This window comes from Plasmodium inui (genome assembly GCF_000524495.1).
Source record: "Plasmodium inui San Antonio 1 unplaced genomic scaffold supercont1.5, whole genome shotgun sequence".
Lineage (NCBI taxonomy): Eukaryota > Apicomplexa > Aconoidasida > Haemosporida > Plasmodiidae > Plasmodium > Plasmodium inui.
The window spans coordinates 925,811-938,547 of NW_008481839.1; the positions used below are offsets into that span (position 1 = coordinate 925,811).

At 47.0% G+C, this 12,737-nt stretch overlaps 4 protein-coding genes across 4 annotated transcripts; 3 read left to right on the plus strand and 1 right to left on the minus strand.

Moving 5' to 3' along the window:
• Positions 1 to 955: 955 nt before the first annotated feature.
• Positions 956 to 4,549, plus strand: C922_01669 (hypothetical protein; the record flags this gene model as incomplete). The annotated part of the gene is made up of 1 exon (XM_008817272.1): positions 956 to 4,549. One exon carries the CDS (start codon positions 956 to 958, stop codon positions 4,547 to 4,549), a length of 3,594 nt encoding a protein of 1,197 aa, XP_008815494.1.
• A 2,924-nt stretch (positions 4,550 to 7,473) lies between these two features.
• C922_01670 (hypothetical protein) lies at positions 7,474 to 8,374 on the plus strand (the record flags this gene model as incomplete). Its single annotated transcript, XM_008817273.1, has 2 exons — positions 7,474 to 7,924; positions 8,097 to 8,374. The coding sequence occupies 2 exons, from the start codon at positions 7,474 to 7,476 to the stop codon at positions 8,372 to 8,374; spliced, it is 729 nt and encodes a 242-aa protein (XP_008815495.1).
• Positions 8,375 to 9,599: 1,225 nt separating this feature from the next.
• Positions 9,600 to 10,745, plus strand: C922_01671 (lipoate-protein ligase A; the record flags this gene model as incomplete). The annotated part of the gene is made up of 1 exon (XM_008817274.1): positions 9,600 to 10,745. One exon carries the CDS (start codon positions 9,600 to 9,602, stop codon positions 10,743 to 10,745), a length of 1,146 nt encoding a protein of 381 aa, XP_008815496.1.
• Positions 10,746 to 11,104: 359 nt separating this feature from the next.
• Positions 11,105 to 12,415, minus strand: C922_01672 (hypothetical protein; the record flags this gene model as incomplete). The annotated part of the gene is made up of 4 exons (XM_008817275.1): positions 11,105 to 11,431; positions 11,606 to 11,758; positions 11,887 to 12,042; positions 12,209 to 12,415. 4 exons carry the CDS (start codon positions 12,413 to 12,415, stop codon positions 11,105 to 11,107), a joined length of 843 nt encoding a protein of 280 aa, XP_008815497.1.
• Between the last annotated feature and the right edge of the window lie 322 nt (positions 12,416 to 12,737).

Here is a 12,737-nt window from a genome sequence, read left to right on the forward strand (position 1 = left end):
CCTTGCATTATCGTATGTCCTATACGTCTTCTCATCTTCTGCTTGGAAGTTCTATTTTCGCAACTGTAGGACGAAAAAAAAAGGGGTACTACTCCCCAACAGACAAGAAAAAAAGCGTCGCTAAAGGGCACCACAATTACTTGTTTATTTATAGCGAATGATTCGATGTCCTGCGGCGTGATGCGACACAATACGATGAGCATCCCATTGCGCGGGAATTAAGAGCGTTTGGAAGGCATCCCAAGCTGCGGCAGCCCTCTTTTCCCCCTACATGCATGCGCTTGCCCAAAAATTGATGGAAAAAGATGTTTCCCTCGCTGCGCGATTTTTTAATTTATTCGTCCATCCTGTTCATCCGTCCATTCGTTTATTCATATTATATATATTTTTTTCTTCTCTCTTGTGGTTGCTTCTTTTCCATTGGAAGATACCGCGGAAAAATTATTAAGGCAGAGAGGGCAACTGCGCCAGGGGAAAGCGGTTTTCCCGCGAAACATCAAACTTTTTCTCATTTTCCCGGGTTCTCTCATTGGCGCTTTCTCCAACAGACACTTGGGAGATGCTCGCCTGACAAAGGAAGCTTAGCAGCCGGCAACGAAAGGCAAAGCTGTATCGCTAAAAAGGGGAAAAAGTAAAGATACAGAAAAGATACAAGAAAAATGCAAGAAAATACAAAATAAATACAAAATGAATGCAAAATGAATTAAAAATAAATGCAAAACCAATACGTAATTATAAATGCCCAACTTGTAACAACTAATGAGAACAAGCGTTCTTGCCGCAAAGCGGATGTGTAGGTATAAGTAACCCCTTTAAAAGCGTTCAGAAGGAGAAGATATCCGACGTGACCATACGAGGGAACCAAGAGGAGCCAGGGACCAGACGGCGCAGACGAATGATCCACCACTCCATAGGCCACAAATGATGTTTCTCCCAAAAGTAAGCGATCACCAGCATGGATCTTCATGAGAAGCGAAACGGGGAGAAGCACCAACTTAGTAGTGGAGCCTTGGAGGAGGATGGAAGCGAAATGGTAGGCCAAATGGTAGCCCAAAAGGGCAATACAAATAAGAGGATTTATATGAAGTACCATGAGGGGGAGGATTACAAAGAAGAGGAAAAAGAAAATGGAGGAGCAATTCCTCACAAACGGAACAGAAGATCCAGCAGAACTCCGTCCAGTATTCACGACTATGTAATGAACAAGGGGGAGACATACCATATAGTGAAAAAGACGAAAAAGGAGAAACTTGTTAACGAATTATCCTCCCCTGCGTTATGCACCCCCAGTGATGAAGGTGACCAAGACATCTACGATGGGGATGGTCACCAGGGGGAAGGAAACAAATGGAGAAAAAACCAAGGGAACCATCATCACGCGAGTGAGAAGAAGACATATAATATGCGTAAGATGGCACCGTACCCTTCCGATAGAGATAGTACCCCCCCTGGGGAAAAACGAAACCTTCGCAGTAACAGCATTCCCAGAAGCCTAAGTCTCAAGAAGGGAAGTGGCGCACAGGAGGATGAATCCACGGCTGATGAACATAGGCCAAAAAATAAGGGTAGCAAGATTTATAAATTAAAAAGTAAGGGAGGCAGTTCCTCCTTTATGGGCCATCCTGATGGGAAGCGGAGGAGAGTGTCACCCACGAGGAGAAGAAGCTTCTCTCACTCGAGTGTGAAAACATCGGAAAAAAGTTTTCTCACCAAAGGGAAAAGGAGTTTTCATGGGGGGAAGTATGCCAGGGAGGGGAGGGGAAGCTTCCACGAGGAGGCGAGTCATGGGAGTGATGCAAGTGATAGAAGTGATGGACGTGATAGAAGTGATGGACGTGATAGAAGTGATGGACGTGATAGAAGTGATGGACGTGATAGAAGTGATGGACGTGATAAACGTGATAAATTTGATAAACGTACCCAACGCGGCAGACGCAGAGGAAGTTACGACGGCGCTTCGTCATATGAGAAGAAGTATCCAACGCAGGAAGCCAAACGGGGGGAACACACTCCGAATGATTATGTGGTTGAGGGGAGAGGAGAACCGCATGGCGCACACCTGTCCGGTGAGTCAGTGCGCAGGCGGGACGAAACATCCAGCGAGTACAGACGCGAGTCAACGTTGAGAAAAACTCAAAGGAATAAAATTCGCCAAAGGGGGAAACAATCAAGTCGGAGCGGTGCAAGCGCTAACAGGGAAAGAAGCACCAGTAGGGGAAGAAGCACTAGCAGAGGAAGAAGCGCTAGCAGCGGAAGGAGCAGGAGCTCGGGGACCAACAACCGAAACGAGCCAAAGAGGCACTCCTACAGTAGGCGAAAAAGACATTACTGTCCGCCTGCTGAGGAGGATTCACCAAACACTTATAGGAAGAAATGCCAGGGAGGGAAGGAGAAGAAGGAATGGCATAAAGACGGAGGGAATTACTATCATGGAGAGGGAGAGTATGAGAGGGAACTGCCCCCTAAAGGGAATCACTGTGATGGTTCATCTCGTTGCGGAAGCGCAAAACTCAGTGACGATAGGGAAGACCCCAATTTACAAAGAAAAAAAAAAGAGTATACTCAAAATAGAGAGTGGATAGAAAAGCCGTTAGACCCCCACAGAGATGAAGAAAACGAATCCTCCACTGGGGGGGAGGAACCAGAAGCTCATTATGATAATTATTTCCCGGATAAGGGGCAGCGAAGTGGAAAGTACAACCGGCACTCGAAGGACTACTCAAGTAGAAAACGGGATCGCAGCGATATGGACGATGAGGCTGCCATATATGAAAAAGGTAGGCGCTACTATCCACACGGAGAAGCCTATCATAGAAGGGGAAGGAACCACATTAAGCGATTCAACAAATGTAAGGGAGATACCAATGACGAAGAAGAGAAGGAGGCATTCAAGCCGCGCTCCGATCAGGGTCTCCACCATATGTACGAAAGGGACTACCATGGAAACAGACATAATGAAAGCCCCCGTAGAAATCGAAATTGCGACAACAATGGTGACATGGGCAGTGACATTTCTGAGAACGAATTAAACATTCGAAGGATGAAAAGAGAAAAAATTCCTGAGTATGTTGAAATTGATGGCACTGTGGAGATCGAGTTATTGTCCGATGCGGATTTTACCAACTGGATGAGCGACGATGGTGGTGTCTTAGCAGAAGCGGGAGAAGAGGCAGATCTGACGGTAGAGGCATATATGGCCGACGTGGCAGGAGGCCATAGTAAAGGAGACCCCGTCCCGATCAGATTTAGAAATTTCCAACTGCGGAAGTTTGTTTTGTGTAGCGGCCAGCTTTGCATGGGGAAGTTGCCTCCCCCTGGTGAGTGTGACCATCCCTTCACCCAGAAAAGGAGCGTGAGCGTCTACTCCTCGGACGGTAACACGTATAATCATAATAAGTTTGCACCCTCCACTCGTATTGCTAACTACAAGCAGAGTGAATACAGAGGGGAAAAAAATCCCGCCACTTCCTTTGTGGACAATAAATGTGGTGATTTTTCCCTCTTAAAAAGAAGAGGCTCACACAGTGATCGATCGGAATCGCATGACTCGTCCAGGCGAAATTGCTACATGAGTGGTAAACATTCTTGTACCAAATATGACTCCACGATTCAGAGGGGAAGACGGATTCCCAGTGTCGACGGAGAAGCGAATATACGTCGCTCCACTTCAGCTTCTGCAGTGCGTGACGCACTTGTGGAATGTGAGGGTGACCGTGAGGGGAAGTTCTCGAGGGGGTCCAGGTGGCGTGAAGACAGAAGCAAATACACAGGGAGTCATCAGGTGGACGACAATGAAAGGAGCCGTGGTGGTAGCCGTGATAGAAGCGAAGGAAGCAGCCGTGGAAGCAGTCGCGCAAGCAGTCGCCGAAGCAGAAGGTTTGGCGCATCAAGAGACGCCACTCACAACACATATGGTGACAGTCACATCCAGGAAATGATGACCCATCCCCACTTTCGCGGCGACAGGGGATTTAACGAAATCGAAAGAGAAAAGGATAAGGCCAATTCGCGCGGAGTCAATTATGAGAGGCGCGCTCCTCAACAGTGTGCACGTGCGCAAGGGTGGAGAAGCTCGCATGCACAGAGTGGTATAAAAGTAAGGGGGGAAGAAGACCATCGTACGGATGGAAAAAACCATGGTGACGATAACCGCATCACAGAAAAAGAAGAAGGCAATCAGACGGCTTCGCAAGTGGCAGAACCCTCCACTTGGGTGACTGTACCTGAATTGGGGAGCATACCAAATTACATAAATGAGATTATAAAAAATATGAACAGTTCATATGAAATAAATGAACCTATCGATATGCTAAACTTGAACGCAGGTAAATCCTTTCGTGTTCCTGAGTTATTCCATTTAGTTAAGGAGATGACGAGCACAAACAATTTTTTGAACTTTCTTGAGAGGAGAAAAGAAGCCCAAAAAAAATGGAAGATGATCGCCCGAAATCTTGTACACGAGGAGTTTAAAATTTTGAGTGACTCGATAAATGGCGATGTGATGGACGCGAAAATAAAGTTCCTGACCAGTTCACTGAGATCTCTGTAGAGAGTTTCTGCCCGGGGCCGTCCCCATATATGTCTGTGCTACTTCACGTTGCGCTATGTTTTGTTTTGTCTTACCTCGTCTTGTCATATCATGACATGTCATGTATTGTCCTGTCTTGTCTCCTTTGTTTAGTGTCGCTGTTGCATATGCGGTGGAGCCACGGTACTGGGTATGTCTCTATGTGCCCGTTGCCGAGGGGTAATTCCCGCGTGAGTTGCGCAGCATGGGGGGTTTCTCTGCGCAGCACACTATGTTGATTATTTTTTTTTTTTTTGGTTTTTCTTAACCGGAGGGCAAATCGCTTTTGGACAACATGGACGATAGGAAGAAAGAAAAAAAAAAGAAAAAAAACTCCCCGAGGTGTATGCCCCGCAGTATTCTTTCCAATTCCTTCCTCTTTTCTTTTGAGGGGCATATCCCACCGGAGAGTATGCCCCTGTTTTGAATGGCAATGATTCGACCGGAGAAATCAACAACACAATCGAATTTGTGTAAAATTTCGATTTCCTCAGCGCACTCTTCCTACAGTGCGGTGCATTGTACGCCCTGGGGGAGGGGGTCCAAAGGGGTTTACCTTCTGTTCCTGCCAGTCGCTTCGTCGTATGTATTTCATTTGCCGCATTTCCCATGGGGCACCTTCCTAAAGAGAACCTCCCCGGTGATGGCAAAACCGTTAAAACTGAGCAACCCCCCATTGGCCTACCGAAGAGTTCACTCGTCTTCCATTGCCTACCCAACTTTTTTGCGCTGCCACTCGCGCACATATGCTTAGTGACCCGCTCGCAGGAATGAAGTGCATTTCAGTGTGGCTCTCATTGTACAGAGAAAAGGTTTCCACAATGTTGGACAAATGTGACAGAATGACTAGCTAAATTATTTCGCCAGAGTTTTTTTTTTTTTTTTTTTTACTCCTTGGGACGCATTTCCAATTTTGATGAAGGAAGAACAAATGAGAAGGAAAATGATCCGAGGGGAGGGGGAAACTCTGTTCTGCGTTTCGCTCAAGCTGTGCATAATTTTAAAATAATCACGAAGGAATGTCATCTCAATTTGACTTACGTGCTGTGCACAAGCTTGAGGAGATGAGTTTGTTTCCCCAGGGGGGGAGGGGTTAATTTCCCCTCGGGGGCAAGTGTTGCCCAGGCGAACGGGGGGGCACACAGATAAGCTTGTGCAACACACCACATATCAGAGCGTTGTCACACGGAGGAGGATTTTTTTTTTTTTTTCTCAAGTATTCACACCTGGAATGGTAGTGCACTGCTGCTACGAGCTGAGCTTTGCACTGTTTCGTTCTGGTTCCTTCGTTTTGCTTCATTCGTTTTGTTTGATTTGTTCTTTTTTCCGAGTTGTTATTTGTCCTAACTGGGTATTTTTTTTTTTCCCCTGGAGGAAACAATTGGCTACTTGCCTTCCTGATTTGTTCTTAATAGCGTGCGCCAATTTTGATTTCCCGGCGTGTTATGTGTGTTCCCTGGCTTTGCTCCCTTCCGCCAATGAACAATTGTAAAGCCGACTGACTGTACCACTTTCTGGCCTCATTCGAATTGTTTGCCCAGGAAGAAGCAAGTGAGAGGGGTTTTCGCTCTCGCGCTTTTTAGTTGTCTCCCATTTGTTTGCCGTTTGATTTTCCGCTCCGTTTGGCGCTTTACCTTCCGCTCTCTTTGCCGCTTCACATTCCTCTTTGTTTGCCGCTTTACCTTCTGCTTTGTTTGGCGTTTTACTTTCCGCCTTGTTTGTCTCTTTCCTTACCGCTTTGTTTTGCCCCCCTGGTCATCTAAACCATTCGAGCTGTGACGAATTAAAAAAACAAGAACAGCGAATTCAATTGTGTGAACCTATTTGTGGGGGGCATGAATACATTTTTCTGTACAAAATCTGTTTTGTGTAAGAAAAACCTCAGTTTGAGCGGCGCTTCGATTGACTACCGCCGTTGAGTTTGCTTTGTCGGAGCATCCATTTGAGCCTTGGCTAGCGTCCACCGAGAGGGAGTGTACCCACTGGCCGAACCGTTTTGCCTGCGAGTGTAGCGAACCGTGCGTCGTGAAGTGTGCGTCACTAAGGTGTGGCTCCCCCCACCGCAGTCTCTCGCACACACACGTGCAGACAAATGGAGGGACGCTAATTAACCACTTCCTAGCTAGCCATTTTACGAATTACGAATGTTTTTGTTTCGTTGAAATTATTTGAAAGGTGCCCGTGCACTATAGTGAGGAAGAACATCTCTACAGGCGCGCCAAAACCTCGCAGCCTACTTTTTTTGTGTCGCATTTTAGTTTGTAATTTTTCTGTTACTACGTTGAGCTGGACCTACTCTCCTCTTTGAAGGAATCGCCTTGTGCGCTGGAGCAAGCACTTGTCCATCAGCAGGCACTTATTCAGCAGTGAACGTTTTGCCGAGTTTGTCCAACTTTCTTAGTTCTCCTACAGCGCCCAGCAGCGAACATCCAGCATTAGCCACAAAAAAGACACGGCCTTGTGGCTTTTAAATAAATGTTTTGTCCATATATTTTGGCATAATTGTGTGTGTGCGCGGGGAAGTGGAGGGCTTACGTGCCTTTTGTGGAGCAAAATATTTTTTTTCCTTTTTTTTTTTTTTTAAGTGCAATTTATTAAAGTTAAAAATTATAACTATCGGATTGAGGGCATCACAGAATGATCACTGTTTTTTTTTTCTTTTTTTTTTCTTTTTCTCATACCAAATGTGTCAGCCTTTTCTTCAATTTTCGCTTCCATAGAGAGAGAGGCGTCTAGCTGAACAGAAGAGGAGTAGGTAGACCGTCGGAAAGGAGAAAATTTTTTTTTTTTTTTTGTGAAGCGACCTCCCTGCTATCCGTCGTAGCCATTCGTTTCCTTTCATAAGATGCGACGTAGGAAAAACGTAAAACTGGTGAGAACAAGTCGAATACAAATAGGGCAAAAATATGAGTGGGTCTGGCGGGACGCCTCTAAACCGGCTAAGCAGAGAAAAAAGCAACGAGAAGAAGGGTGCGAAGCGTGGGAGCAAGAGGAGCCGCAGTAGCAACGGTGTGAGCAAAGGTGTGAGTAACGGTGTGAGCAATGGTGTGAGCAGCAGTATAAGTAGCGGCATATGTAGCGGCATAAACAACCGCGTTAACGCTAACGCGAGCGCCAACCTGAGCGCCACCGACCACGGCAGCGCCACGAATGTGGGCACGAACAACCCCATCAGCAGCAGCCCCAAGAGCGCTTCGAACGGCAGCGGACACGATGACTATTACGCCATCTTGGAAGAGCTAGGCAAATCGGAAACGCCCAAATTTAGATCCGTCAAGGATAGCATGGATGAAAATCTCAACCTTGAATTTTTGAGATCCTCCAGTGAAAATTACACCTACAAGATTACCTCCAGAGGTAGACCCTAAGAATGCATCTCGTTTTGTGGCGTGCTTGAATAGGGTGCGTTTGGGCGGAAGACACCTCGCTTGTTCATCTCTCCCCCCAGACACGCACACATGCATAAGCGCACACACACACTGCACCCATATGATAAATTGTCCCCCCCTTTTTTTCCACCCTTTTGAAGGCCCCGTGTGCTACTCGGCCCTCTACCGTGACGACAAGTATGTTTACCGTCACATAATCCTGAGTGACAACGTGAGACAGTATGCAGAGAGCAAAGTGCGCAAAACAAATGCCTTCTTAACCGAGCACTGCATCGTGAATGAGTTGCAAATTGACATAGGAAAGGGGTGGAAGCATTTCATGATTTACGATGGTAAGATTCGAGAGCTGATTTTGCGAAAGGTCCTGACCGCTGAGGATAAGTTGCGGATGGCCGTCCAGGCACAGAAGTATAATTAGCCCCCCCTTTTTTTTGTCTATGCGCGCCGTGTTGGTCATGCGACGGTGCGACAGCCTTCATCGATTCATTACTTGGTTAGCCGTCCCACTAGCTGTTCCATTGGCTGTCCCGATAGCCGGTCCATTGGCTGTCCCACTCGTCATGCCACTCACCCGTTGCGCGCAACTCTTCTTTAATTTCCCTCCAATACCCCTTTTGTTTGCTTCATCATTTTTCCCCTGTTTACGTAAATTTGACGGTCACCCCAAGTGATCGAAGTTCCGTTTTTTTTTTTTTTTTTTATTTTTTTTTTGTCAACCTTGAAGGGGCCTTTCATATATACAATAAACTGCATGCAGACGGACATACGCGTGGGGCGCACAATGTTTGCCCATTTTTAACGTTGGCAGGTAGGAAGATCCCCTTCTCCGCATCTTTCCATTGGCACATCATTTAGATTAATTTGAGGGAAAACGTAAAAAGGCTTCAAACTCGGTTGACGTCATGTATTATTTTTTTTTTTTTTTTTTTCCAAAGTGGCCTGAACAAGAGGGGACTAGACAATTTACTATACTTCTGTCGTTGCACTTATGTGTAGCTGTCCCTCTTCAATAGGTGTTGTATCATTTGGATTTTCACCTAGGCGTCGGAATGGGCAGTTGACCTTTTTGCTCATTGGTAGAAGGAGACCTCTCTAGGTGGTAACGAAAACGCAGGAGGATATTCCCTTGCCTGCGAAGAGGCCAGTTTGTAGTTGCGCCCCCCTCTGGGCACTGCAAAACCATGCGCGTGTTGTTTTGTTTCGTTTTGTTTTTTTGCGAAAGGATGGTGAAGAGACTACTCCGCTAAGCCGCACAATTCGCATGTTAGCAACATCGATCAGGTGGTGTGCAATAGTGCCATTTAAAAGGAGAAAAAAAACAAAAAACGACATTTTTTGACCCGATTCGGAGGCATCGCAGAGCTGGGCCAGGCATAAAAAAGAATCCCACGTGGAAAGAACAAAACGTGGTGGGATGGTACTGCTTGAGAAGGCTGCAAAGCAGAGACAGTCAATTTGTTAGCAGGTCATTTACATATATTCCCTTTGTGTGGTACCCCCCCTTTCTCTGAGCAGCATCTTATTGGAAGTTTTTTTTTTTTTTCTTATTTTTTTTGTTCACAGATATGTGGGGGGGTCCAAGAAGGAGCAAACCCAGGGTGATGGCTCGCGTGAGTAATTAGCAGAGTCGCTCCACCACTAGAATGAGTCGCCTCTCGCGCATCTGGGCGGTTAGCGCGGTTAGTGAGTTGTTCCGCCCGCTGGCTCCGAACGGTGAAAGAAAAAAGGTGGTGTACCTTTTAAACCTAACCAAGTTGCATGTGTACGAGCAGCTGCTCCTAGAGGAGTGCCTCTATCGAATGAGTAGCCCCCTCACTCAGGGGGAAAACAACGTCGGGTTTGTACTGATCAATGATACATATTCCAATGCGAAGGAGGAAGAAAGGGGAGGACATGGATCCATCCCATCAGAAAACAAGTGTGTCGTTTTCGGCATCAGTGGGAAAGTGCCTAATTTTATAAAGGACGTCGAGTACATTGGTAAAAATAAAATTGCACTGATTAGGAGATACACAGGAGGGGGCACCGTGTACATTAGGAACAACTGCGTTATGTTTAGCTTAATCCTCCCATTACGATTTGAAGTGGAAAGACAATTGTATCCTTCAAACGTGACGGAATGGGTGTTCAACTCATTTTATCATTCCGTTTTTAACTCTCTCTCCGGGGAGGAAGAAAAAGAAAAAAAGAAAAATCCCAACATATTCTCCCATCACGAAAATGATTATGTACATATCCGTTACGACCATGTGCATGATGAGATCACGATGAGAAAAGTTGGCGGGAATGCGCAAGCCTTTTCAAAAAATTATTTTGTCCATCATACGTCCTTCCTGTGGTCATGCGATTACGATGAAATGGAAAGAGTAATAGTTAACCCGTTGAAGCAACCCCAATACAGAAATAGGAGAAGTCACCGAGATTTTTTAACCTCCCTGGAGGAATGCCTACCTGGTGCTGGACACACCCCAGTGGGGTTCATCGGAAAATTCGTCTCAAACATACGACGGTTAATTAATCAGAAGAATGGTCATAATGATCAGAATGGTGGCCCCTTTTGGCAATTTAATAAGATCAATTTGGGTATCCATCAGGACTGTCTGATCGGATCAGGAGGCCAGATCTTTGATGAGGTGCACTCGGTGGAGATGGACATTTGGAAGAACCTTTTCCGTTCCTTTTGCAGCAGCGAAGAGACCAAGAATATGCGGTCGACGCGTTTGTTGGACCCCCTCGGGGGGGTGCTATCCGATGATGCGTTCTGTGGGCCCTCCTTCATCTTGCGGTGAGCGGAGAGACGAAGTCCACCTGAAGCGGCGCTAGGAGGTGGCGTTACGACGTGGCAGTGTCCCCATCGAGGGATAGCATTCCCAGTGCAGTAAAGTGGAGAAATTGTTTTCCTTACCAAGCGAAATAAAATCGAGACAATGTTCATCCGTTTCTGCTCATCATATTAAAGTGGGAACCCCCCCCCAGGGGCGAACGCAACATGCACATACGTATGTACGTACGTGGGGCGGCCTCCGAATGGTCCATGGCCTTCCCGTAGCAGACCGCACATGGGAATGAATCCCCACCGGGGCTGGCGCGCAGACATAGGCACAGATATGCAGACACATACACAGCCCCCTTGGGGAGAGGAACCCACCTAGGGCTTCCACCGGATGTTGGTCAAATTCCCGTGGAGATACTTCTGCAAGCTGAGAGGATTGGACCACTCAGAATTCAAGTAAGAGTCATCATCGTCTTCCTCGAATTCTTTTTCTTCTTTTTTTTTCTTGTGATAGTAAGCCAACATAGCTTTGTACGTTGCTTCGTCAACTTTTCTTTCCCGTTCGGGGGGTCCCATTTTTGTCGGATGGAGCTTTACGATGATTTTCGTTTTTTCATTCTTCCCTATATAACTCCGTAGGGGGGAATCGCCACATAGTTCTTTGCCTGCCCACCAGATGGACGTTTCGTTTGTAGTGAAGTCCTGTGGGGGAGGCGGCGGGGAAAGCGGTGTGGAACGCGGTGGGTAGGAGAGGCGTCCACCTTAGTCTGGTTTAGCCCCCCCAGTGGAGGGATAGTCTCCCCCCATTCACACAATGCGCACTCTACATTTGCTTGGCTGGCGGGTGGCCGGTAGGTGGCCCCCTCCCATGTTTACATCGTTGAAGGCATTTTCATTTTCCAGGAGGAGCCTCGTCGGGTCGTATGGGGGCAGACCCTCCATCGAGGGGTAGCAAGCGTTCAAGGCTTCCACTATCAATTTTAGCAGTTCATTTAGTTTGTCCTGGGTTATGGTGATGCTCTTGTCCGTCTGAGAAGCGGTGTGGCCGTCAGGCGGTGGTGACTTGGATCGATCATGAGATCAGTCCGCTACGGGCTTCGCTGAGTAGTTCGCTGCTCACTTCGCTGTGCATCTCCCTATGCACTTCTCACCCGTACCTGGTCCACGGCAAGTGCCCGCTTCACCTTGGTGATGGCATCCCTCAGTTCAAGTTCCCCCTCACGGGGTGGTGGTATCCCCGTCCTGAAATTATTCTCATCAGGGTTTGTCACTTCGTTTGAATTGTACATATTAGGGTTGGACAGTCGCAGTTCCTTCACACAGAAAAGGAGGGGAGGGGAAAGAAGTGTATTCTGGAAGAGGAACTTAAGTGGGGGTAGTCTTGCAGACGCGTCTCTTACTTAATGGGGACGGATTCCTCTCACAACCGTTACTCCTCCCATCGCGTCCGCTTCTTCCGCCTCTTCTGCTTCCACTCACCTCGTCGGTAATCCCCCGAATGGCCTCCGGTCGTAGGGGCCCATGGGTCGCCAACTGGATCGACGCGTCAATCAGTCTGAGCAGTTTGCATCGGAGATTGTGGAGCTTCACCAAATCCTCCTTCAAGTGGGTCACTAAAACGTCCACCCTCGTTTCGAACATGAACTGGTGTTTCTCCTCCTCCGTTTTGGTGTGTATCAGGACCATGGCGTTTAGGAGGGATGAGAGGGGGCGAGGTAAGAAGTTTAGGCAAACATATGAGCTAGACGAGGGAAATTCAAAACAAACTGAAGGAGATGCTACTTCGAGGTAAACCCTGTCCCGCTATACAACGTCGGTAAGTTTAATCGAAAAAGCGAAGACCTACACACAGTAAAGAGCGTAAAGGGATATACCCACACTGAGGAAAAACCCCACTTCTACAATGAATAGCAATTTTACGCAAATTTTAGAAAGAGAGGACGGGGGAGGACTTCTCCGTTAGGAAAATGTTCCTCTACGTTTTTATCCTTTTAAGAACCTAAATGAG